Genomic DNA, 26,002 nt, shown 5'->3' on the forward strand with positions numbered 1-26,002 from the left:
CCGGCCAAAGGTATTCTACAATGAAACCACACTAAGGTTTAAGCTCCTACAGCCAATAATATCAATTGTGTAATAATCGAATTTCAATTTGAACACTGAAGACTTTTTAATCTTTTATGATCACATCACGACCAACCAACCTTATATCCATCGCAAGGTCTCTGCAGCATTTCACTCCGCGACACGCACGACAACCTTGGAAGACAAAGAAGCACAAGTTCATCAGCAAATTTCCGCGTCTCCCAGAGAATTCTCTATTTTTCTTTTTTCCCACGAATTTCTAGTGCTCTGTGAGAGCAACAGCATCCAAGATGTCTGACAAACTTACCCGGTACGAAATCCCACTTACAATGTCGCCTGAGCAATATAACTCGCATCTCTGCGATGTTTAAACATCTATACTTGAACAGTTTGCTGACTCTCCTACCTCTAGTATTGCTATCATCAGTACTGACAAGGTGCGACAAATTTTGCGTTGAGCCTTGCCCCACCACATACCCCGCCATATGAATATCACTGACATTACCCACCATTTGAACAGTGCAAGCCAAAGGTAAATATACGCGTCTAGTCTTCTCAGCACTTTCTGCAAGTTGCTAATCATATATCCACAGAAATGTAGACAAGAATGTAAAAAGTCCTGCCCGGTCGTGCGAAGTGGTCGTCTCTGTATCGAAGTTACCCCCGAGTCGAAAATCGCTTTCATCTCCGAGAACCTTTGCATTGGTTGTGGTATCTGCCCTAAGAAGTGCCCATTCGGTGCTATCAACATTATCAATCTGCCAACAAATTTGGAGTCCCACGTAACTCATCGATACTCCGCCAACAGTTTCAAGTTGCATCGATTGCCTACACCACGTCCAGGACAAGTTTTGGGATTGGTTGGTTCCAACGGTATTGGAAAGAGTACAGCACTCAAGATTCTCAGTGGAAAGTTGAAGCCAAATTTGGGTAGATATGATAACCCACCCGACTGGCAAGATGTTATCAAATACTTCCGTGGCTCTGAATTACAAAGTTTGTTGCTCAAATCTTTAATAATTCTTGACTTGCGCTTACAGCAATGCAGACTATTTCACGAAGATTTTGGAAGATGATTTGAAAGCAATTGTCAAGCCCCAATATGTTGACAGAATTCCGAGAGCCATCAAGGGGCCAGATAAGACCGTCCGAGGTTTGATCGAAGGTGTTGCAACAATGGACAATTTCAAGGAGGTCTGCGACATTCTGGGTATGCATTGTTATTAATCATTCAAGCTTGGCACTACCGTACTGACTTTGTTCCAGAGTTGAATCATATCATGGATCGAGATGTCAACCTTTTATCTGGTGGAGAACTACAAAGATTCGCCATTGCAACTGTTTGTGTGCAGCAGGCCGATGTGTACGTGGTCTTGACAAACCCTCCACAAGTTCTTACTGACTGAGATGTAGCTACATGTTCGATGAGCCATCTTCGTACCTAGATGTAAAGCAACGTCTTAGCGCTGCTCAAATCATTCGATCATTGTTGAGACCTGATGATTACGTTATTTGCGTTGAGCACGATCTTTCGGTTTTGGATTACTTGTCGGACTTCATCTGCGTTCTGTACGGAAAACCCGCTGTTTACGGTGTTGTCACTCTCCCAGCCTCTGTCAGAGAAGGTATCAATATCTTCTTGGATGGTAACATCCCAACTGAGAACTTGCGATTCCGAGAAGAGTCTTTAACTTTCAAGATTGCCGAGGCTGCCGATGAATTTATGGCAGACAGATCTCGAGCATTCCAATATCCATCCATGGAAAAGACTCTTGGTAACTTCCACTTGTCTATTGAGGCAGGAGATTTCACCGATTCCGAGATTGTCGTCATGATGGGAGAGAACGGTACTGGTAAGACTACTTTCTGTAAGATGCTTGCCGGTGCCACTCAACCCGACGGCAATCAAAAAGTTCCTGGAATGAAGGTCAGTATGAAGCCTCAAAAAATCACGCCAAAGTTTGAGGGAACAGTCAGACAACTCTTCTTCAAGAAGATCAAGACTGCCTTCCTTCTGCCTCAATTCCAGACCGACGTCGTCAAGCCTCTCAAGCTCGAAGAATTTATCGATCAAGAAGTCAAGACTTTGTCCGGAGGAGAATTGCAGCGTGTGGCTATCGTCCTTGCTCTTGGTATCCCCGCAGATATTTACCTTATTGATGAACCCTCTGCCTACCTCGATTCCGAACAGCGTATCATCGCTGCCCGTGTCATTAAGAGATTTATCATGCACTCGAAAAAGACCGCTTTCATTGTCGAGCACGATTTCATTATGGCTACTTACCTCGCGGATCGTGTTATTGTCTTTGACGGCCAGCCTGGTATCGATGCTCGCGCCAATACCCCCGAATCGTTACTCACTGGCTGCAACAAATTCCTGAAGAACCTCGACGTCACTTTCCGTCGTGATCCATCTAACTACAGACCTCGTATCAACAAACTTAACTCCCAATTGGACCAGGAGCAGAAGTTGAATGGCAACTACGTAAGGATTAAGTTCCATTATTTTCAAGTGTATGAATACTAACATTTTTCTAGTTCTTCTTGGATGAGGATGACAAAGCTGCTACTAGTTGAAGAGGTTTTTGAGAAAGATTCATTTCCCCCTCCTGAAAAGGCATTGCATGGCGTTACGGGGTCGGCATTTCGGGAGACTAAGAAAAGCGATGGGCAAGGCATGGTAATGGAGGAAGGCTCATCCGACCAGGATGATGATCCAGGCGGCTAACAAGGGTGACGGCAGTCTATCCTCTCGATGCCTGGTCCTACTTTGATAACCGCCAAGATTTGGTGAGTAGATCATGCATAGGCTGATCTATCAGAAGCAGATTGAGGGGCATTGGGAGACGTTGGATGGGCATGTCGTCAAGATGGGTGAAAACATTTTACGAGTGGCAATTTCCAAGGCGAAGAGGTACAATGCAATAGAATTGCAATTCAATTCTTAGTACATGGCAATGATTGAAACTTATTACTTTACAGACTTGATGGTTTTTGAATGTGATTCGTTAAGAGGATATTGAATGCGAAGAATCAATAGATAATTAGAAGAAAACAATACACACCGAATTTTTCATGCTTCCCCATCTCTCTCTTTACTTCACCCCTCTTTCACTCCTCATCCCCGTTGCTCAATTTGGAACAATGCCTAGCGTTTTCTGAATACCACGCGATAGTGAACTGCCTGCTTGCCGATATCATCAAGCCAAAAATAGAAGTACGGTGCGTGCGGATACGTACAGGTAGGGCGAATTTTTTTTCAATTTGATTGGTGCATGAGAACCTTGACCATAAAAAGAGGTCCAATCTATTTCTCTATTCTTCCTCTATCTCGCCTTCTTCGCTACCTGAGTGGACAGCAGGCTCTTCTTTGGCGGGGGTTTTCGCAGCAGGTGGTGTCCTAGTCCTGTGACGCCGTTCACGTGGGGGAACTGGGGAGCGCTCACGTTGTTTAGGTGTGTTTTCTCTCCTGGTTCTCTGTTTTTGCATTGCTGTTAGTTTCGAAAGTAAAGATGTTCATTTCGAGGAGGGGGGGGGGGGAGGAACAGAAGAATAATGATGAATTGTAACAAACCTTACTATCCCTGCGAGTTTCCGTTTCGCTTTCTCTTCTCTTTCTTGGTGCACTGGATCTTTCGTCGCCATAAGGCAACTCATCGATGCTACCTCGAGGATCCCCGCGTCGTCTGTAGAGTTTCTCTCTCTCATCCTCGCGGTCTCTTCTTTCTCGTTCGTAATGACTCATTGAATCATCTCGTCTACTGCGAGGTTTGTCAAGATCTCGATCCCGCATTAATCTATCCCGGTCGCGTTCACGATCATGGGCATCAGGATCACGTCTATCACGACGATTTGGAGAAAGTAATGTATCAGCCATGCCACCCTTCCGGTAGTTCTTTTCGCGGTCTGCGATAGCTTTTCGCCTGTCTGCTTCATACGCGTCAGGCTCTGGGGAGCGGCTACGCCTAGAGCGGGTTGACCCGGAGGAACGATGGTCTCGCTCTCGGTCGCGTATTTTGTGTGTTGGTCGATCGACTGAGGCTCGATCACGACGCTTGGCTCGATCCTTTTCGGAGTCTTCCTCTTTCTCTTTGAGCCGGCGAATTACCTTGTCAAAAGCTGAGCGACGGAGTTCATCTGTTGTTACGGCAAGATATTCTTCGGACCCTTCAAAACGAGCGCGAACCCGTTCGTAATCATCGCCAATGCGAATAGGAGGTTCGAGATGCTTAATGTACGATCTCAAGTTATCCACAGCTCGGCGTTGATGGCGCTCTGCGTGATGCTTGTCATCCTCATTTCTTCGAGAGATCTTCTCACGTAACTATTTCAACAGTTAGCCGAGGGCAAGTTTTTGCAACAAAGGGGTACTAACCCGATCAAATATTAGCAACAATGAGTCTCGATCAATGTTAGCAGTTCGTCGATCACCCTGCATAAGTGCTAGGAACTCTTCAAACGGAGTCTTTTGCTGGAGTTCAAACCGTTTATCCTGTAATGTGGTCAGTTTGAGCTTCACCATATCAAGGAGCTATTGAACTTACATCAAGAACATCCAAAACATCATTTCGTGTACTACGCAGTGCGCGTTCCTCTTCCTCGACTACATCCCAGAACAGATCCAGAGGAGAAGATCCCGATTGACCCAACATATCGACGTACCTGTCATCATTTTCAATTAAAGGATGAATTTGGCTCCACTTTGTTCCTGCCTTTATTTTGTTCCCAGTTTTGAGGTCTCGCAAGAGGCCTACAAACCGATCTCGATTCTGACGCTCTCTCCTTAGCTTTTGGGTCTTCTGCTGCTGTTTAACATCATTGAACGTCTTCTCAAGAGATTTGATATGATTCTCGAAAGCAGTCAACATGTCCGATTTACTGAGTGCCTTGAATTTCTCATCACCTTGGAAACGTGGATTTGACTGGATGATACCTTGTGCTTCTGACCATCTTGTGTATGGTTCAAGATTTAATCCTTTCAAAAGATCAACAAGATCGTCCATCGCAGCTTTTCTCGTTGCAACCTCTTTCTCCGTATTCGCCCTCTTGAGTTCCATGATATAATCTTGAAATAGCTGACGTCTTTCATCATCGTCATTCGAGGAGCGGAAAATCGTCTCTCCTTCGATAATCGGTCGAGCTGTCTTCCATCTAGTGTAGTGTTGAATCTCTGGGTGGCTTCTCAGCATAGTAGCAAAATCAGATCTGAGTTTCTCAAGTCTCTCCTTTGCACGGTCCTTTTCTTGTAGGCGAACCTCAATGGCATACTTCTCAAAGGCGGCCTTTCGGTCTTTGGGGTCTTTGAGCGCTCGGTATTGAGGATCCTTGATAATTGATCGCATAACTTCTTCCCATGTAAGATCAGGTTTAACATTGTGCCGTTTCAAAAGCTTGAGGAAAGCTGCTTCTGCTTCTTCAAAGGTAGAATAATCGGGATCATTATTAGCAGGCACAAAAGCTTGAGCACGGCTTCCATTGACATCATTGCCGTATGCAATTTGACGAGCTTCTCCTAAAGGTTCCCTGTCTCGTGGTTGGTCATACTGAGAGGCCGAGAATCCACCACCTGCGACGAAGGTTGGCACTCTAATAATAAATTAATATTAGAATCACACTCTTTGGGTTTCTCGGAAAAGACCTACGGTGCAGCAGCGACTGCAGGCGATGCAGCCTCTTTTGACATAGCTTCCTTGTATACATCTGGCATTTCCCATGAGCTCTGCTTCGTCTCAGTGTTATACCAATACTTTCTCCCCCCTTCCGCTGTATACTCTTTCCATGGCTGATTCAACAGGGCACGCTAAATAGCTTGTCAGTAAAAGTTATATGACTGATAGATTCAGCGAGACAAGAACTATACCTCTGCAGGTGTCATCAAATCTTCTGGCTTGGTCCATTGCGTCGCCTTCGTAATAGTATTATAATAATAAACCCGTCCATCCGCATTTCGCGCTTCCTGCCAGAGAGCAGGGATAGCTGCGTGACCATTCATTCCGTTCATGTTGATGAAACTGAAAGCAGAAAACGGATTTTTAGTTGAGTTGTTACTAAAAGCGCAGACCAAGATCACATTTGCGGTTTCCAAAAAAAAGGTTCGCGATTTTGCTCGGCCGCTATTTAGCGCGTTTTCAGCACGGCAGCTAACCACTACCACCATCCAGAACTCCTTTCATGTGAGTTTCCAACGTCATAACACATACTCATTTTCTTAACACATTATGCGATTTACAAATATATAACAAGTAACAGTCTATTGTATTTATTTTTGTTTTAAAGGCTTATCACAATGATGGAAGAATCGCAAGAAGAGCCAATTCCTAGGAGCAGCTTGGAGTTCACTGAGAGCTCAATCTTGGACACAATCATTCCACTGGCCAGCGATTTGAATATAGAGGAGGCTTTAAACGGGAGTGTGGAAAAGCTCGATGAAGGCAATGGTTCTCCATTAGCTGCCATTCCTCAAAGGCAAGCTCTTTTTTTTGGTTAGTCCCCCGAGTTACTGGAAAAGCTCTCTATCTTACTCATTCGTAGATGTTAGATGAAACGGTCAATATTTATGTCGTCCTACAAACTCCCTACTTTGACGAACGATCTCTCCGATCCTATCTTAACAGACTTATAATCAACGTGGAAGCCCAGGTTATCAATGCGAATGGCGAGCATCAAGATAGCTCGGCGGGGCGTGAACTGGTTTACAAGGGCTCTGTGCAAGAAAACGATGAGCCATTGATAGTTGTGCAAGGCTCAGACGAGGCTGATGGCGCCAATAATGACGGTCATATACTTTTGATATGGAAACTATCTGCATTTCTTGCAAGACCGCGACTACGCTTGCAGAATCCCTCCATGGTGTTCGCGGCCATGGCGAATCTCAAAGCAGCGGAACAGGTCGACACGGATGCATTGCGACAGGAATATCTTCCAAGTCAGATCCCATCGGGCTTGAATCTTCTTGAAGCTTTCAGTGGTGATGCATATCTAAATGGTATCAGGCCACGACTATCTGCATTGCGAGTCGCAAGAGTTGCACCAGCAGCGCAAGTCGCTCGCGACTTAGCTCGGCCTTTCAAGAACATCTCACGGCAATCAATTAAAGTATACCCAGCTATAAATGCCCGTGTGCGATATTCCAGGCCAAGTAGTACACCCAACAATACTTCAGTAATAGCTTCGCTAGATATTGATATTACCTCTTTTGTGAATTGTGACATTATACTCACAGATATACAATTGAAGGTTTATGGCGGACAGGTACAAGATTTAAATCAAATCCCTGGGCTAGCGCTTCCAATCACTTGTCGACCTCAAGACGATATTAGCTTCCTTTATCGGATATTACCTGATGACATTGATGTTACTAACAAATCTCAAATTCGAGCCATCGACATATCTATCACCGCCAATGCCAATGTCACTACTGTCTGTAAGCCACAGATTGTGATGCAATGGTCTACATCCCTGGACTTTACACCTCCTATTAATAATGGCTTCGGTCAACCTACGAAACCTATTCAACGTCCTCACAGACCCTCTGCACTGTCTATCGGCGCAACGTTTGACAGCATTCCAACAATTTCCTCTCTAGCAATTAACCATCCCGATGCTCTTCCAACAATCGAAGCGACCACTCCAACACGCCCACATCATCGTCATCAAAATTCTGTCCCTGATTTTGGCGTTACCATGACATTTTCCTCTCCATCTACATCTCCTATCTACCCAGGTCACCCTTTCATCTGGTCAATCTTCATAGTGAATCGATCTGATAGACCTCGGAAGCTTGCTCTTCTTGTATTACCAAAAAGACGTCGAACTGAAGCTCGTATAACACGCCTTCCTTCGGCTGGTCATGGTAGCGCACGTCGGGATCCAAAAGTTGCTGATGCTGTCCTCGATGAAAATATAATATATGCCATTCAGCGAAATTCAGCAATGGAATGCAGCGAAATAGTTTGTCTAAGTACGGATACTCGTGTAGGGCCACTTGCACCATCAGCATGTTACGAAGTTGAACTCAAATTCATGGCGTTAAAGGAAGGGATTGTGGGAGTAGAAGCTGTACGGGTGGTAGATCTAGGAACGCAAGAGCATGTAGATATCAAGGATTTACCGACGATCGTCGTCAAACCTGAACCAAAGGAGTAAATAGCTTCACAGTTGGATCTTCAAAGATTCTAAAAAGGGTTATTCATATTGATGGGAGATAATGTATTTAGATTGTAAAAAGGAGACTTGAATTGAGTAATGATATTTATCATAAATTAACCCTATTTGCACCCATAATTATTGCGAGACGACATGGGTATAGAAAAAGAAAGTAAACAGTTTCTTCTTGGTCCGAACGATAGCCAGCCATTGAGCATCCCATTCCATCCTATCCCATACCATACCAAACCGACCCAAACAAAACATTGCTAATCTTCCAAAACTAAACCTCATCATTAATCATCAAAATCTCAGATCCGAGGTCCTAACTTTTCATCCCTCTCCTATATTCACACATCCTACAACTTTCAACCTACATACAACCCCATACCGTCTCTCTAACCCACCCACCCTATCTCGCCCCTCTGATCTCCTCTTCTTTTATCTCTCCCACCTCTCCCCCCTTACTCACACCTTCCATCTCCACCGCACCTCCTGTCGCCACATTATCGCCTAGCGAGGCATGATGCGCATCGTGTACGTGCAGCATGTTACCACCTTTCTCCACGTGGTTGGAACCACCGAATAACACGTCGATTTCTTCAAGCGATACTTTTTTCGTTTCGGGGACCAGGAACCAGACGTACAGCGCGAGGAAGATGTTGATGCTGAAGAAGAAGTAGAAAGTTTTACTGTGGGGGAGGGGTTAGTGATTTGGGGAAAGGAGAGGGAGGGGAGGGTACGCACAAGCCTTGGTTTTTCAAGAAGGTTGGGAAAAATTGTTGGAAAATGGAGTTTGCCACACTGTGTAATGTTAGTATTCTATATGATCATCTCAAGAGTAGACATAATAAGAGAACTCATAACTTACTTCTGCATCTGACTCGACATACCCACCGCCTGGGCTCTAACATTCATACTGAAAACCTCCGCGGTCCAGATCCACACCGTAGCACCCCAACTGGGTTTGTAGAACAGGATAAAGAGGAACAATAGGAACACAATCGAGATGGCAACAGAATGCGACTTTGAATCTCCATGGGCGCCAGTATTTGGAGTTAGGGTGCCCACGAGCGAGACGATCAACATACAAAGCGACATACCGATCGCACCCACAATAAGAAGGAATTTACGTCCAAAGCGATCAACAGTCCACACAGCATTCAGGGTGAAGAGAATACCAAAAGTAGCATTCAACGCATTAATCAACGCAATCGTGCTAGCATCAGGGAAAACCTTTTTATAAATCGCAGTACTGTATGTATTCAGTGTTCCTTGCCCGGTAAGTTGTTGACCAATGTTCAAGATGAAAGCTAGGATCAAACGTTTTCGGACCGAGCGATCTTTCCAGAGTGCAGAATAGGAGGAGGAAATGGCTTCTTTTTCGAACTCGAGAGCTTCGCGGATAACGAGGATTTCGTCTTCGACGTCTTGTTCTGTGGCACGCACGCGACGGAGGGCGGCGCGGGCATCTTCGACACGTCCGCCGTGCTGGATGTACCAACGGGGACTTTCGGGAATGAAGGGGAGGAGGGTGAGGATTATGATGGGGACGAGCATTTGGAAGATGACGACCATTTTCCAGTCTGTGGGGTGGGAGTGTTAGTTTGCGGTGGAGATGAGCTGATTTTGTCTTGAAGTGAAAGGATAGACAAGAGATGGTTAAACACGTCTGAAAAGTAAGAAACGTGAAAGTAAATAATGAGAGTCTTACCCCATTCTCCAAGCGTCTTAACATGTTTTTGACAGGCGAAGTTAATCCAATAGGCAATGAATGAACCGACTGAATAGAATAATTGCCACTGTAATAAGTCTATATTAGCATGCAATTCTGAGTTTCGCCAACTTTTGGCGCTGTGAAACTCACAAAGGCCATGATCTTTCCTCTAATCTCAGGTGGTGCAAGTTCACCAATATACACAGGTCCCGCCGCTGTTTATCTAATTAGCAGAAGCTTGAACAGAAGGGTTCAACAAACATACTCAATGCAACACCTTGACCAAGACCAATGATCACACGACCAGCGATAAAACATCCAAGTTGGCCTCGAGGAGAAAATGTTTGGATGAAAGTAGCGACAATAGTCACGAAGCAACCAATTGCCATACCCCATTTTCTACCAAGCCAATCTGCTACTGGACCACCGAGAAAGAATCCAGCGATAATAGCACCGACTGTATAGGCAGTATTGACAGCACCAATCTTTTCGGTATCCTTTGATTGTTTGTTAGACTGGATCAAATGCTGACTCTTTGATAGGGAAACATACCGGGTCGTTGAAGTAAGCTACCCAGTTCTTTGAGCCTTGTACGGAATTGTATACAGAGGCATCATATCCATATAGCACCATACATGATGCTGCGACGAGCGAGATATACCTGTGTATCGTTAGATCACTCTTACTGTCAACAAAGTACTGTAAACCTTACCAGTTGTACACTCTCGTCTTATCCGTGTTGAAGATCCCCATTTTGGTCAACTAGGACTCAGCCTTATGAGTTATAAATTGAAAGGTAGATCTCAATATCGATATTGATATTGATACAAGAGGAATGCTACGATGAAGAAGTGGAAAGAGTGTCAATTAAAAATGAAGGAGACAAGATCGACCGCTAGAACTTCTTACAAGGCTCCACCCACACTTCATTCGCATGTTGAGCAGTTTACGGTCGTATGTATATTCCTGCACATGGTCTCGATGCGACAAGGATGATAACCTACAAGGCCGTTTCCCGCATCCCATTCGAGCCCATTCTCAGCGATTTTAGTTCCCCCTTGAAGCTTATAACCATGAAGCTTACGCCAACGAAACTCGAAATGGCAAACGAACGAACGGGGAAAGAATAGCCCCAAGCTAGGGCATAATCTCGACCCAATGAACTTGGAGCTTTCCAACTTTAGCGGAATACAATTGCAATCCCCCCCATACTCCAGAAAAAGCTTCTGTGGTGGATCAATACAAGCGGACAATCCCGCATTTAGAAAATCCGCGAATCAAAGCAAATCGACAAAACAAGTGGTGGCTTTTATTTGCATTTCCACCTAAGAGACAAGAATAATCCCAAGCCTCTGGTTCGAAAATACCCTACCGAGATTTCAAACCTGCAACTCCACCAAGGAGGCATTTTCTCAGTCCACGGGATACATGGGATCTGGAACCGAAGTCTTTTACCCCAGTATATTACCCCAGTATCTTTTTTAAATTGCTTTCGACCGAGCGCACTAATGCATACTCATGTCCTTTTCAAATACCAACAGAAACTGACCGTTGGCACAGGCTCTTCTTCAAGTAAAACTTCCATGTTACACGTAATATGTTATCGGAGTAGATACTCATCATGGAAACTCCTAATGTATGCATATGTATGTGTATTCGAGTAAGTATCTGACTTGACAATATGAAATGGCGAAACATCCACCAATACCACCACACCATACTTGCGAGTGGCAATGTATGTACGAAGTATATTTTGGACTAGAGCCATTGATACATCTTCATTCCCTGCAATAATCCATACATAGTGGAGACTTGACTCCGGATGATCGATCGTAATGCGGGGTTAGTGTATTGGAGTGACAAACATACCTAGGTACAGTACCTAGACACGATTAATTAAGCGTTACGCCTGCTTTAAATTGCTACCCAAGTTTTCCCATTGTAATGTGTAAATAAATGAATTAACAAAGCGTTGAGATGCTGCTTATTTGTTGTTTGTTATGTGTCATGTGTCGTGTGTCATGTGTTATGTGTTACACCCAATTTCAAAGGATTCGATTGAATTTCTGGTCGTCTCAATACATCTACACAAATCCTTACCCATCTTACCAGTCTTTGAGGGGGTGGAGATCTCATCACCACCTTGAGAATATTTAATAAAGGATAAAGCCATATGAGCATCCAAAGTGAGTATTTACATGCGTGGAAATCGGCCAAATTCTGCAAGCTGCAGGTTACTTTTGATTTATGTACTCTCAACACAAAAACAAGGGGGTATTTCTGTGTTTCGTCCGAACGCCAAACACCAAATATATAACAGAGAAATTATTTGACATGTGAGCTGTGCAACAGGGTGATAACTGCTCTGGTGTACACTTCATATTCATGCACCGAAACTATTGCATAGCTCGAGTTGGTGGATGAGATGATATGCCATCAACCAAACAGATAAGTGCTGTATTGCATGGTATTCGCATGATTGCTATTGGTGCTTTAGCATGCGAAGATATTAATGTCCTACCAAAGAACCAAATGATCTTGATCTTGGAAATGAGAATCGCATCGTTTTTGAGGGTGTTCCATCACCTTCACCTCGATTATTTCGTCCGGCCGCGTCTTCGCATCCTCTGCAAATGCATACATAACAAGGTTCAAAATATCATCTTTGAATTCGTCTATGTTTGACTCCAATAGAGTTATGCCTGAATAGCGATCCCACGAATCAACTTCTTCTTCGCTTGGTATTCCTCTCACTAAAATGACTTTTCTCATGTGCGGAAAAGTCGAACGGAAACGAGTAATGCTTCCCAGAGCGCGAGATAGATGAAATGGAAGGCTGTAACCAGCTGCACCCCAGAATTGTTTAGCCAGAGCAATTGATTGAATCTGATGATGGTAGGGTAGAAATGGTGATTGGATAGAAAAGTGCTTTGCGATAGCCATCACTTCGTCCACATATTGTCTCGAACTGAAATATATAGTATCGCAAACGGGATTAAAGTAGATATCCGCTGGCTGTGTATCTGTACCGAATGACATATTGTAAGATTGGAGAGCAATTTTACGAGATTCTCTATTCGTATGAAGTATGGCCGGAGGTGGACCATAATTGACAAACTTCTTATCAACAATGTCGTAATTCAATTCTAGAATACGTTTGTGAAAAGCAGCAAGCTCCCATATCTGTACTCTCAGCTCCAAAGGGAGGTCAAGAAAGTGGGGAAATGTATTTTCAGGATTCATGATCGGATGAATGTCGCTGAGAGTATAATATAGGTATCGATAGGAGCTTTCGAAAGTCAGCAATCCTGAAGGAAAGGGGCGTACGGGGCGGCACGAGATCTTAGAGGTGTTGATACCAGACTGGGAGCCGGATTGGGAGCCGGATTGATGTATTGTCAGAGTTCAAACATTCCACACATATTTAGATGTCAATGATAATTCGCACTCTTGGATATTTGAGGTTGGCTGGAGTCGTAGGGAGTAGAATTTGATGTTGTTTTGCTGAAGGGAAAGGGACGGTATCTCGGTAACCTAGTACTAGCGTCATTTTCCTTGGCGGGATCACCAGGTGCAATATCAAAACAAGGGAATCACACTCAGACATCACGCATCATTGTTTTGTCATCGATTTTTGCAAAACCTACAAGCATAAAGCCCCTCGTACTCTCATGTTTTCATCTTGAGAGTCTTTGGATACCTATATATTGCTACTTGTTTTGCTTTTCTATTTGCTACTCACCATGGTAAGTAAAACGCCACGGAGGATTCCAAATGTTCTCATCTGACATCAGAAACAGGCAGACAAAGCTAGCTATTTCACACAGCTCTATGCTTTGAGTAATTCGGATTCAGATGAAGGAGAGCTCAATGAATCGCGAGAATTTTTGAAAAAATGCAATACTCCCATTTTGGATCCTCCATCACAAAGGAAGCGGAGTTTGCTACCTCCCTTACCGAAGGATCCAAATCTACTACCACCTCGAAAGCTACATAAACCGCTCTTAAAAAATGTTCCAACATTACAACGAAGTCATTCGGAGCCAAAGGGGAGTGTAAGTACGGTTAAGGATACGGCTGATGGTACGACGGAGAAGCTTTTTGAGTCACCTCGTAGAAGGTCTGGCCTTCGAAGCGAATCGCGTGCTACGGTTTCTACAGGTAGTTCTTTTGAAAAGGAAACTTCGTCGTCTTTAAGAAGTGCAGATGGCTCAGTAAAAAGACCAACTAAAGATCAACGCAGCATATCAAATCCAACATCAGCTACCTTGGTTCTTACCAATAGTACAGGAATCGCATCAATGCTTAGCAAAAAGAGAAAAGGAGATGCCCAGGAAAACGGGGCCAACAAAAAACCCACCAAGAAGAAAGAGAAACCTCTAAAGTTTGTTCCCCCAAAGGATCGGGTCTTCCAAGGTCTTAATTTTTTCTTCCTTCCTAACGATGATAAATCTCCAGTCAGGCGTTTTCGCATCATTAAAGCAAGAGAGCGCGGCGCAACATGGGTTAGAGATATAAACGAGCCCATCTCGCATCTTATCATTGATAACTCCTTGACGCGCAAGGATGTTGTGACCTACCTTGGAGTTCTTCCGGATAGAGCCAGTATGGTAAATGAGGAATGGTTATTAGATTGCATTGAACAGAAATTTCTCTATGAACCAACTGGGAAGAAATATCAGGTCAAAAATTCAGATGCAGTCATCGAAAAGAAGCAGGTGCCGATATCATCAACGTCACAGCAGTCACATGAATCTCTCCAATTGGAACCTCGTAACAGGAAACCTATAAGTGGGAGTATGTGCCTCTGAAGAAACACCTGAACGTGGTAAACGTTCAATACCAACCGTCAAACCGGTTCCTTTCCCGTCAACCTCAATTTCTAGATCACAGTTGCCGGAAACAGATCCAGATCGTTTGACAGAAGAGAGCTCACAGCACCTTAATCAAGTATCTTCTCCCAACCCACAATACGCAGACTTTGGTATACTAAATGAAGCAATCGAATTAGCCATGGCAACCGAAGGTGTACTCGATCATGACAATTCTGACGACGACCTAACATCAAATTTCAGTGAATTTGATGATACCATAGACGAATCAGATTCAGAAGATGGTCGTCGTTCCCCTCTGAAAGCTCCCACCAAAACCCGTCGAACAGCCCCTGCAGGCAAAGGAAGTCTAAGTAACTTCCAATGTATGACTGGGGGAACCGCCTCCGACGAACCCAATCCCAACGATCACACAATCCAAATCTTGTCACGAATGAAAGACTACTATGAAAGAATCGGCGATCAATGGCGTACCCGTTCCTACATGCAAGCATGCGGCCAACTCAAAAACCAACCCACCCTCATCCGTACCTTCTCCGAGGCCATCGTAATCCCCAAAATCGGCCAACGCATCGCCAAAAAAATCGAAGAAATAGTCCTCACCGGTCATCTCCGGCGTCTCGACCACGCAGAAGCAGAACCAGACGATAAAATCCTCAAACTCTTCATGGGTATCTATGGAGTAAACTACAAGCTCGCATCAAAATGGATTTCTCAAGGCCATCGCTCATTTGCCGATCTCAAAAACAACATCAAACTCACACCCAGTCAACAAATCGGCATCGAACACTACGATGATCTACAGCTCCGGATTCCCCGCCACGAAATCGAAGAACTGGGTAACTTCATCATCGAAACATCTAAAACCCTCGATCCCGAAATCGAAATCACAATCGGCGGTTCCTATCGTCGCGGCGCAAAATCATCCGGCGATATCGATATCATCATTTCCAAACCCCACACTACCAAAACAACACAACTAACACCCTTCCTCTCTTCTCTCGTGAAGTCTCTCACAGATTCCCACTTTTTAACTGCGGCGCTCGCCGTACCGCATAATAACGAAGGCTCAAAATGGCACGGATGTTGTGTTCTCCTATCTCCCTCTTCCTCTTCTCAACCCACCTCTCCCAACCCCTGGCGCCGCATCGATTTCCTCATCGTTCCTGCGTCCGAAATCGGCGCAGCACTCATCTATTTCACCGGTGACGATATTTTCAACCGAAGTATGCGTTTACTCGCTGGGAAAAAAGGGATGAGATTAAATCAGCGGGGCTTGTATAGAGATTTCATGAGAGGCGGGATGAAGGGAGGAAAGTGGGAGAGTAGGAAGAAAGTCACGGATGGGACGTTGGTAGAGGGGAGAGATGAGAGAGCGATTTTTGAGGCGTTGGGGGTGCCGTGGAGGGAGCCGTGGAGAGAATTTTGCATTAGGGGCCTGGTATGAAGGTAGAGGGCAGGGGACTTTTGTATGAGGACGAGGGGAGCTTGGTGCTTGTGAGCAGGCGGTGATGCATTTTTGATTTTGGAGAGGAAACATCCATCTTCATGTTTGGTTCAGGTTTAGGTTCAGCTTCCAAATCTGGGCATACTCATACAGGATATCGAATATGTGTCAGGAACCCAAGCTAGTATGTCACGATTGAGCTCAAAGGGAAGTTTTTGGGTAACGCTTGAAGATTCGTGGATCGGATGAAGAACTTACAGTACAGGGTGGAGTAAACATTGCATTGTTTTGTGATATCGCGCTAGGATATGCGATCTTGTGGGTTGGAGTCTAGGATTAGATGGTACCTTGTGCAATGGATGATATTGGTTTATTCATTTTGCATCATTGACCATTTATATAGTGGTCAGATAATGAATTACCTTCGGATACCTACCCATGTATGGGCGATAAAACAAAACGTGTGATGAGTCTTAAGAATTTGTACATGTATCTCTATTGCAATACATCAAGTGCAAAGCGATAATTCTGTTCATCTATCTACCTAGTAACTATCTACCTATCCCATTTCCCCATCCCACAACATCTCTTCCTCCCCTCCTCTACTCCTTTCCCCCCACCTCTAATCATCGCCCAATTCCTGCCCACCCCAAGCTCCCCCAAATCCACCTCCATACAATCCACCTCCCTAAACCCCGCGCGCACATACACCGGATACCCTGCGGCCGTCGCTTCCAAGTAAGTAATTTTCTCCTGAGCATCTGCGAGATTCGTGACAGTGGTGAGGAGGAGGGTGCCAAGGCCGAGTTTTTGGTAGCTGGGAGAGATGGAGAGGAAGTGGATTACTGGGGGTCGTTAGATGGGTGTTGGTGTGAAGTGGAATTGAAACGAGATTTCTATTCATGCTGTGCGAATGGAACGGACTGTAAAGGTACTATGAAAAGGATGGAAGCACTCGCTTAGGAAATATAGAGAGTAATGAAAGAAACAAAGAGTTGAGAAAAATGAAAGCGAGAAAAAAGTGACGTACAAAACATCTCCTCTCTCTTATACCACTTCTCTCTCAGCCTATCCCAGCCCCGTACCTTCGCCTCACAAACATCCAGCACCGAACCTTCCGGGAACTTTCCCTCTCCTCTCTCCATTCTCCCCCTCTCTTCCTTCTCCTCTTCTATTTTCTCCCGTTCTTTCTCTTCCCGACTCACCACACGCGGTTCGACCCAATGCATCCAGCCTGCCATATTCCCTGTGGAATTTTCCACAAGTTTCCAGGTGTGTGTGTGAGGTGTATGGAGATACTTGGTGAAGGCTTTGGCGAGCCAGGGGGTGAATACGGAGGGGGGGACTTGGGATGAGGGCCAGCGGGCTAGGCGGAAGGGGTCGTTTGCGAAAGCGAGGTCGTAGGTGGTGAGCATGGAGGGGAGGTCGGCGGGGGTGCAGGGGTGAATGGAGAAGGAGGGGTTGGGGGAGGAGGGGATGGGAATGGGGGTCATGATGAGGAGGTGGGGGGGTTGGAATGTGGTGAAGAGGAGGGGGGTTTGTGGGATGGGAAGTTTTGGGAGAATGGATGGGTTTGAGTATAAAATCTCGTTTTGAATATTTGGTGTTGAGTATACAGATATTATTAACGTTGTGAATGTGACGCGTTGTATGTTATAGAAAATACACGATTAATGATTATTTTGAGAATATACTTATACCTCCATGGCTCCTCCCACTTTCAGGGCAAGTAGCCTACCAATAATTAGTCTGATAATGACTCATCCGCTGAGATGATAGAGATATAAGTCGGATACCCCACTTTCTGGCCACCCCCCCTTTTAAGCCACTTTTTATACCAAAAATGGAATTTTTAACTTTTTTATTTATAGATAGAATTTATTAAAAATTTAGATATATATAATTTAAATCGATTTAAGCTTATTCTGAAATTTTCAGATTTTTAGGATTTTTCTGTATTGAGATTTAAAGCTTCAAAATATTGATTTTCAAATTTGTATAAGAATCTTATATGAATTTGAAACTTTTATAAAATCTTTAATAATTTTTTAATAAAAATTGTTAAAAATAAATTATAAAATTTTATCATAAACTTATAATATATTTAATTTAATAGATTCAGAAAAAATAGAAAATTTCTTTTAAATCAATATTTAAAAGAATATTCTCAAAATGCTAGAAATTATTTATATTATTTTAAATATATTATATATTATATTTCTGTCACGAGAGAACATGCCTATATAAACCCAATTAGCTTAATGCTGTTGGTGATATCACTTTTAGCGTGATAATTTCTATATTTGTTAATTTTTTTGAATCTTTTTTCAAATTTCTATATAGATTTAAGTTCAAAATTTTCAAAAATATATATAGTTTCCTTTTAATAATTGTTGTTAAAAGTTATTTAAGATTTTATAAAATTTCTAAATTTGTATATGATTTTTATATAAATTAAAAAATCGATATTTTAAAGCTTTAGATCTTAATATAGAAATATCCTAAAAATCTAAAATTTCAGAATAAGCTTAAATCGATTAAATTATATGTATATAAATTTTTATCAAATTATATTATATTGATAAAGATTTTAATAGGCTAAAAAAGTGATTTTTGGTGTAAAAGGGTGGCCCAAAACAGGGGTGGCCAGAAAGTAGGATACCCGACTTACCAGGCCCATAACAAATCCAACATCCAAACCCGAATTCCTTTCGGTGTTCATCAAGTAAGAGTTCTAGAACCTACTCACCGCACATATAACGCTTTTCTGGCTAAAATATACGATTATTCGACCTTTTATATCCTGATTTATTTATGATTATATAAGATGAAATTGAATATAGTGTGTGAACAAGGGTATTCACTTCAAAGGAATGACTTCAATACAATGGCTACTGTATCAATGGTATTAGGCGAATGCGAAAGAGACTAGCTCTTTCAGTAGTGCCTATTTAAGGCCTACTATTTTCCCACTTAGCTAGCTCTTTAGATAGAATACAATACAGACATTTAGGACCTACGAATACGTGGGTGCTACGTCTTCCGTATCCTTCTCGAACCAACATATAGTATTATAGAAAGATTTAGAATTACTTAAATTATCTATAAAAAAAATATATCATTTATTTTTAAATATTTTTGTAATAGTATTTTTAAAAAGTTAAAATTGAAAATTCGAAAAAATTCGAAAAATTTGCTTATTTTGTATAGGAAAAGCATTATAAGTTAAAAATTCTAAACTTTTTCAATTAAAAGCTTATATAACTTTTCAATAAAAATACTTAAAAATAAATTAGAAAATTTTATATATAAAGAATGATTCATATTATTTACTCAAAAGTTTTTGTAATTTAATATCAATACTTGAATTAATTATATAATATTTTAGTTTATATAAAAAAACATGAATTTTACAGGGATTTTGTCACATTTGTCACAGGGGTGCGGTAAGTAGGTTCCAGAACTCTTACATTTCAACATTGAAAAAAGAAAAATCGTGACTTGTGAGCAGTCAAACTCACACCCCACAACTCATCTTTTGACCCCATAACCTGCTATACGGAGTTTTGTCTCCCTATCCCGACGAATACATATTTCGGCATTCAGCCTTGTTGAAATGATTTATAAAACATGTCGCAATCATCATATTTAATGATTGATATGACTCTTTATCTCCAAAGTCTCATGCAAGCAATTATACTTGAAGCATGGATGAGATATATTACTCAATTAAAAAACGTTCCGCTTCGAGTCGAAGCCGATGTGCGTGATTGAATCCAATTTCGGAGGGTTTTATGACCGTTGAATCGGCGTTGACCCTCTTTCCCTACCTTCCTGGGTTCATTATCAATCAATTTTGAACGTTAGGAGAGAGGGGAATTTATTAATCTATTCATCATCAATCAGTGTTTAGATTCATACTGGCATATACTTTTGGTAATGATCATAGTAATGAATACCCTTTTTGACACATTATCAGAGTTGCAATGGGGGAATTGACTCCCTTTCGGAGAGAAAATATAACGGGGTATTTCCAATGCCCAATGTAGAAATCCGATGATTTTAATCTTATTTTATGAATTTGATGATCATGGTGATCCAAGTTCCTATTTTTCCCTTTTTTTCTTCTTCTACGGTGTGCTCTTCAAGTTCTAGATTTTGATTGCTTTGATGTTTCCTATGGAGTCAAATTTCAATTGTCCTTGAACTTCTTGAGTAAAGATTAACATCAGTGTCGTATATCAACGTGGCTTTACAAGGATGGGTCCGACAAGGGCTATTGTGTGGCCCCGGAATAGAAGGTGTTTTGTGCCTATAATAAGCCGGGTCTGAATGGGTTGTGTACCTTACAGTGGTCGGCCACTTGGTGGGACGAATTGAGAGCAAGAAATGATGCTGAATTGGGGGTTGTACATCGTACAGTTGCAATTGCAGAAACTTCTCTGTGTACCATCCGGAACTCCTTCATTGTCATGGGTGGGTGGGTAGAGAGGTAGTACTGTGTTCATACCAGCTTGACTTCCTAGTATGTAGCAAGAGCAAGAATGGACAGTTGCGAAGAAGGTTGCGAAGAAGAAGAAGAAGAAGAAGAAGAAGAAGAAGAGGAGGAGGAGGAGGAGGAGGAAGAGAAGAGAAGAAGAGAACAGAAGAAAGGAAGGAAAAGAAACCAAGAATCAACACATAAATGATAAAAAAGGATAAACATGACGGTAATATAAAAATCAAATCAAGCTCCGCCCTTCAAATTCCAGCTCCAGCTCCAATGCCAATAATTCCAATTCCACCTCCACTTTCACTACCGACGAAGATCATCGGGATACATAACACTATATGCTAGTCACTTTCCCAAGAGCAAGTGAGAAATTAACTTGTGGAACTTATTTGGACGGAGTGCGATGTGATAAGTCCCAAAGTCATATGAATCTCCATACAAAAGCACCCACGGAGAAATAATCTCGGTTCTCAGTGCAAGTTGTGAACCGTGAACTGTCCTTCAAAATACCTAGACACCCAAAGGATTCGCTACAGCAGTAGCACACAGTAGGTATCTAGGTAGTAGCTCCAACCCAGGATTAAATGCTAATACGGAGCAAGTAGATTGTACAGTCTGGCGTGGGGATATGCGAACAAATGCTCGATGCAAGATGCAAGATGGATGCAATGCATGCAATACTGTGCAGTATTGAAAGGGAAAAGGGAGAAATAAAAGTAATCATTATGACTAGGTAGGCTGGTAGGGCGATAATGAAGAGAGAGCATAGATAGATGGATAGATACCAGTAGCTTTCATAGACCTTTCTATCTCTCTCCCCTACACACACTTGATTCTCTTTCCTTTTCCTTTTCCATTTTGATCTCCTTCTCCTTCTCCTCCTTCTCCTTAAAATATCCAATTGTCAAATTTGGTAACTATTCACCATGAATATATGAATTGACTGCAACCTCGCACGACCGTGATATAGACCTAAAGAAAGCGGATGGCCCCTATCCCCGAATCCTACCATACCAACCCTCATAGCACACTCACCGGAAGCCCAATCGATGAATCAATAATCGCCGACTAACAAATAGTCTTACCAACAACCGCTGGCGCCCCAAAAAAACTGTCAAAATAAATATAGATATTTCATTGGATGGTCAGTGGTCAGACTCGGTACCTAACACATTGTTCCAAAGTTCCCAGCTCGAGAGGAGGGAAAAGACAAAAAAAGAACTTTGTTCAGCTCTCGTGGTAGTGCCTGGAACTAGGCCATCATGCAGAGTCAATCCTCCAGTACTACAGCAATCATGGTTTATCCACCTCGACCTGGTTCACAAAGTCCAACTTTAACTGAACCAGACATGATCCTCCCACTACATAATGAAACGAATTACGACTCAGAACCTTCATTGCGGCATACATCATTTCAATTTACTTCTTCGTCCGGGGATTCATGGCAGCGATCAAATTATTCAGAATATCTAGGTGGCCCGCCGCCTAGGACGCCCACCACGCCAATCATCTATGGGAATGGAACAATGTTATCAGATATAGGCGAGGTCACAGAGGTGGAAAGTACGCCAGGAAAGAAGTTACCCGGTCCTGCTGAACGGAGGTTCATCAAGCAGCAGCAGCTTCAAAATGGTCATCGCATAAGTTCAACATCATTGGGGCATGATTTGAGGAGGTCGGGAACCAAGACCGGAACGCACGAGAGGAAAATATCTGTGGAATCTGCTAGTACCGTCACGTCAGAACCACAATCGGCCATGTTTGGAGATATCGATGATACAGTCAGTGTAGATGATAGTAATTTCCAGGGTGATGATGAGGAGAGTGTGGCAGAATCATATACGGATCCTTATCGCAAGGAACTTGTGGAACAGGAGACACGCAGATTGTCGCGCAGGGAAGGGAATTTTGGAGAGGGGGAAGATGATCAGAATTCGAGTGCCGCTTTGAGTAGGAGAGCGGAACAGATTCTATTGAATGCCAAACGTCGACTCAACGTGAGTTTCATCAAGTCACAAAATGAGTTCATGCACTGATAATCGTCTCTTTAGAATATGGAAGGAAATTTAACCCGAGCGCGAAGCTCTCTTATTGTAACGCCATCGATTTCCATGCCTTCGATTTACAGTAGTAGTCCTTTAACCAATCCGTCTCTCCTAAAAGTCGATCGGCGCATCAGCGGTATTCCTTCGAGACAACGGTCGTTTTCCAATTTCCACACAGATTCAACTGCTTCGAGTCCTGGTCATTCGAGGGTCTGGAGCGAAAATAACATATCCCCTTCGCGAGCCACAGCATTTCCTGTTCGCGCCTCGAGCGCGGCAGCTACATACAGGGCTAGAAGTTCTATGGGATCGCATACACCAAAACCAGCATCGCCACTTTCTCCAGGAATGATCAAGGAGGAGAGCAATGAAAATGTAAGGCCAAGAGGATCCGGGCAATCTTCACCACATAGCAGGATTTCTCCATCACAACCATCGCATCTTGAACCCCTGGTCGAGGATGGCGTTCCTGAATTTGACGGCAGGACTAATGGCAGGACTGATACTGACAGAGAATATCCAACTACCCGAGAAGGACTTTTAAGTCGCTCTTCGTCAACTTCAAGCATAAGAATGCAGGATATACAACATCAAATGAGTGATTTGAAAGGAAGATTGTCCGCTTTGCGAGATCGTGCTAGAGATGATAATATGAAGCGTCGCAGTCTCCAAAGTTTACGTACTCCTAGTCCATTTACGGCAGGAGAACAGTGGTATAGTGGAGGTGTTAATGGTCAAGATGTCGTTCCCAAGACAGCTTCGGTAGTAGATCATGTTCAGTCGAATGGGATCCAAAATGGCGACCCTACGAAGAATGGATACACTGCACAACCGACCCAAGTATCTGCAAGACAAGCTCCAACCTATGCCGAATCGGATTCTACAAGTATATATGAAGATTTTGATGAGGGCCAGGTAAAGCCACCTGGGTTCCCTACCCATCAGAATCAAACACAAGTAGTTGAGGAGGAGGGCTATGATACTTGCTCAGAGGTGTCTGAAGTTTCAAGCAATGAAAGTTACAGTGACGGCCGTTCCGAATTTGACGAATTTGACAACGAGGACAACAGTGATGCATCAATTTATCACGAATCGGTAACCGAACAGGTATCACACGAAGATCGTGAAGATGCGTTCGATTATGAACATTTCTTCCTGTACAGCGCAATGGGTACGATGAGTCGAGAAAGACGAGGAAGCATTAGCTCAGAGGATTCTGTGGAAACAACTCGAGGACCTTCAGTTCCAATGCCACTGGTAGAGAATGGCCATGACCCCAATCAACGATTTTCCATGATACATCTTAGATCTGACAGTAATGCTTCGATTTCTACTCTAGCCACTTTTGCAACTGCCAAGTCAAACGTGGAGGATGATGAAGATAATGAAGATGAAGATCCTTTCGATTTAACTATTCCTATTACCGATACTCGTAAAATTGACGCCCCGGACTCACCCACAATCTCTCCTTATAAGCCAACTACGACCACTTCTATTGCAACCAAACGGTCTACATTTGGATCTTTACCCCCCAGGAATACCGTTATCAATGACTACAACGATATCGGAATAGCTCGAGGCTCCGGATTATACGATATTGATGTGATACCTGGCGTCCACTCCAGGAATCTTTCCCTAGACTCAGCGACCTCTGCCAGTACAACACGTAGCGTCCCTCTCTCCGTCAAACACAGAGAACAGCCCAGTGCCTTTACTCCACCTGGCACTGCCTCCAGCACCAATTCCCACCCAATCCGTTCTGATTCCCTTGAGAATAACCGCAGTCGTACACGGACCTCACCAGTACAGATGCTCTCCAAAGATGACCAACTTCTCGTCGAGCGGTTAGTAGCTAGCTTGGGAAAATGCGTTTTAGAATTGCAGGACACAGAAGCGGGGAATTACGATTCGAGAATTTGGAGACGGAGGTTGGATGCTGCAAGGAGGGTTTTGGATGGTGAAGAGGGGGCTATTTAATAGCCTGCGCTCTCATTCATTCTCTTTCTGGCCTTTTGATATCGTTTCGAGTCAAGGCTCCTTTGCCTTCTCCACCATGTCGCCACGCAAATGTCCACAACCTATTCATTTCATTTGTTAAATATTTTCTCTTAATTCTTTGGAGACAACGGGATGCCATCAATCAATATGGTGCTGGGGAATGGGTCGAGCAATAACGGCAATGGAACAACAGAAAAATGGGATACTCGCACATTTAAGACGGCACGCAATAATTTTAGGAGGGAGGGGAATATATTTACAAGGTCAAGCAGGGGTTTGTTGGTTGGTGGGCACTACTTATACTCAGTCGGGTATTTATTACCTCCCACAACACAACGTAATTATCTTACATTAATCTTTTTTCTTATAATTTTTTGGGGGCAAGGGGGAGGGTAGTTCGTTGGAGATTTGGAGAGGCTTCTTCTTCTTCTTTGATACCCCTGTTTTACTTATTTAGTTATATCTCATCTTCTGTTTACGCTGACAAAGGGAATGGAGGTGCGAGGAGACGAGACGGAAGAGCGGAAAAGAAAGTGGTGGATAGATAGATAGATAGAAATGCACGAAGAAATGAAGAATTACATGATCTGTGATTATATTGCAAAAGAAATCAAAACTGCACAGAATGCAGCAGAATATTTCACCAACGTGAGCTCAAGATATATGATAATGAACAAGAGTGTGCATGTTTGTGTATACCTCCGAGATGCTCATCACCTTTCCAGTAATCATAATCCTGCTTGCAAATCTCGAATCTCGAATCTCGAAACCATCAAGATCTCCCTCCATCAGGAGAAACCTTTCAACCCATCCATCGTCCTCCTTTCTCTCTCCTCTTTTACCTCACCATGATATACTCAATCATACAATCACCAGTTTCTTCTTCAAACATGTAAACCAGTGAACGAGTGAACGGTAGAATGCATTTTAATTCCAAACTCTCTAGCTAGTACTTAGCATCTAGCATTTCAACCCTATAAATCTATCTAAACGAATGACTAATACGAAAACAAAGCAAAACAAGACAAGACAAAAGAAACGAAACGAAACCACAAAAGAAGAGAGTATAGAAACAAGCTTCTGTAGAAAACACGACAATCTTCCTGCTCCATTCAAGCAAATATTGAATACCCCGCCATTCTCTCGCCACTTCACACTTTTCCTTCTTCCTTTTTTTTTTGGATTCTATGGATAGGGATATAATCCAGCGGAAATGAAAGGAAAGGAGAAACTTGTAATCTTCTTGTCGCGGTCCACCAACTCCCAATTAAAAAACGATAAACGAATGGCAGGTATCACAATCCC

The 26,002-nt window shown here is 43.0% G+C and overlaps 9 protein-coding genes across 9 annotated transcripts; 5 read left to right on the top strand and 4 right to left on the bottom strand.

Annotated features, from left to right (window-relative positions):
- Window positions 1-311: 311 nt before the first annotated feature.
- EAF02_004813 (uncharacterized protein) lies at window positions 312-2,598 on the top strand (the record flags this gene model as incomplete). Its single annotated transcript, XM_038900861.1, has 8 exons — window positions 312-331; window positions 434-458; window positions 542-553; window positions 615-1,017; window positions 1,070-1,231; window positions 1,288-1,384; window positions 1,435-2,506; window positions 2,560-2,598. The coding sequence occupies 8 exons, from the start codon at window positions 312-314 to the stop codon at window positions 2,596-2,598; spliced, it is 1,830 nt and encodes a 609-aa protein (XP_038759373.1).
- Window positions 2,599-3,336: 738 nt separating this feature from the next.
- Window positions 3,337-6,022, bottom strand: EAF02_004814 (uncharacterized protein; the record flags this gene model as incomplete). Its single annotated transcript, XM_038900862.1, has 6 exons — window positions 3,337-3,498; window positions 3,596-4,345; window positions 4,397-4,513; window positions 4,566-5,607; window positions 5,664-5,821; window positions 5,882-6,022. The coding sequence occupies 6 exons, from the start codon at window positions 6,020-6,022 to the stop codon at window positions 3,337-3,339; spliced, it is 2,370 nt and encodes a 789-aa protein (XP_038759374.1).
- A 213-nt stretch (window positions 6,023-6,235) lies between these two features.
- EAF02_004815 (uncharacterized protein) lies at window positions 6,236-8,219 on the top strand. The gene is made up of 2 exons (XM_038900863.1): window positions 6,236-6,503; window positions 6,560-8,219. Exons 1-2 carry the CDS (start codon window positions 6,308-6,310, stop codon window positions 8,164-8,166), a joined length of 1,803 nt encoding a protein of 600 aa, XP_038759375.1. The 5' UTR covers window positions 6,236-6,307; the 3' UTR covers window positions 8,167-8,219.
- A 359-nt stretch (window positions 8,220-8,578) lies between these two features.
- On the bottom strand, window positions 8,579-10,636 carry EAF02_004816 (uncharacterized protein; the record flags this gene model as incomplete). The annotated part of the gene is made up of 8 exons (XM_038900864.1): window positions 8,579-8,858; window positions 8,914-8,970; window positions 9,038-9,752; window positions 9,881-9,968; window positions 10,034-10,098; window positions 10,149-10,380; window positions 10,436-10,544; window positions 10,596-10,636. The coding sequence occupies 8 exons, from the start codon at window positions 10,634-10,636 to the stop codon at window positions 8,579-8,581; spliced, it is 1,587 nt and encodes a 528-aa protein (XP_038759376.1).
- A 1,764-nt stretch (window positions 10,637-12,400) lies between these two features.
- On the bottom strand, window positions 12,401-13,126 carry EAF02_004817 (uncharacterized protein; the record flags this gene model as incomplete). The annotated part of the gene is made up of 1 exon (XM_038900865.1): window positions 12,401-13,126. One exon carries the CDS (start codon window positions 13,124-13,126, stop codon window positions 12,401-12,403), a length of 726 nt encoding a protein of 241 aa, XP_038759377.1.
- Window positions 13,127-13,626: 500 nt separating this feature from the next.
- Window positions 13,627-16,162, top strand: EAF02_004818 (uncharacterized protein; the record flags this gene model as incomplete). The annotated part of the gene is made up of 3 exons (XM_038900866.1): window positions 13,627-13,629; window positions 13,684-14,680; window positions 14,790-16,162. The coding sequence occupies 3 exons, from the start codon at window positions 13,627-13,629 to the stop codon at window positions 16,160-16,162; spliced, it is 2,373 nt and encodes a 790-aa protein (XP_038759378.1).
- Window positions 16,163-16,717: 555 nt separating this feature from the next.
- EAF02_004819 (uncharacterized protein) lies at window positions 16,718-17,655 on the bottom strand (the record flags this gene model as incomplete). The annotated part of the gene is made up of 2 exons (XM_038900867.1): window positions 16,718-17,007; window positions 17,193-17,655. 2 exons carry the CDS (start codon window positions 17,653-17,655, stop codon window positions 16,718-16,720), a joined length of 753 nt encoding a protein of 250 aa, XP_038759379.1.
- Window positions 17,656-21,916: 4,261 nt separating this feature from the next.
- On the top strand, window positions 21,917-24,676 carry EAF02_004820 (uncharacterized protein; the record flags this gene model as incomplete). Its single annotated transcript, XM_038900868.1, has 2 exons — window positions 21,917-22,651; window positions 22,706-24,676. The coding sequence occupies 2 exons, from the start codon at window positions 21,917-21,919 to the stop codon at window positions 24,674-24,676; spliced, it is 2,706 nt and encodes a 901-aa protein (XP_038759380.1).
- A 168-nt stretch (window positions 24,677-24,844) lies between these two features.
- EAF02_004821 (uncharacterized protein) lies at window positions 24,845-25,245 on the top strand (the record flags this gene model as incomplete). Its single annotated transcript, XM_038900869.1, has 2 exons — window positions 24,845-25,008; window positions 25,155-25,245. 2 exons carry the CDS (start codon window positions 24,845-24,847, stop codon window positions 25,243-25,245), a joined length of 255 nt encoding a protein of 84 aa, XP_038759381.1.
- Between the last annotated feature and the right edge of the window lie 757 nt (window positions 25,246-26,002).

Source organism: Botrytis sinoallii, assembly GCF_014898435.1.
Source record: "Botrytis sinoallii strain Bc 23 chromosome Unknown BSIN_007, whole genome shotgun sequence".
In the NCBI taxonomy this organism is placed as follows: domain Eukaryota; kingdom Fungi; phylum Ascomycota; class Leotiomycetes; order Helotiales; family Sclerotiniaceae; genus Botrytis; species Botrytis sinoallii.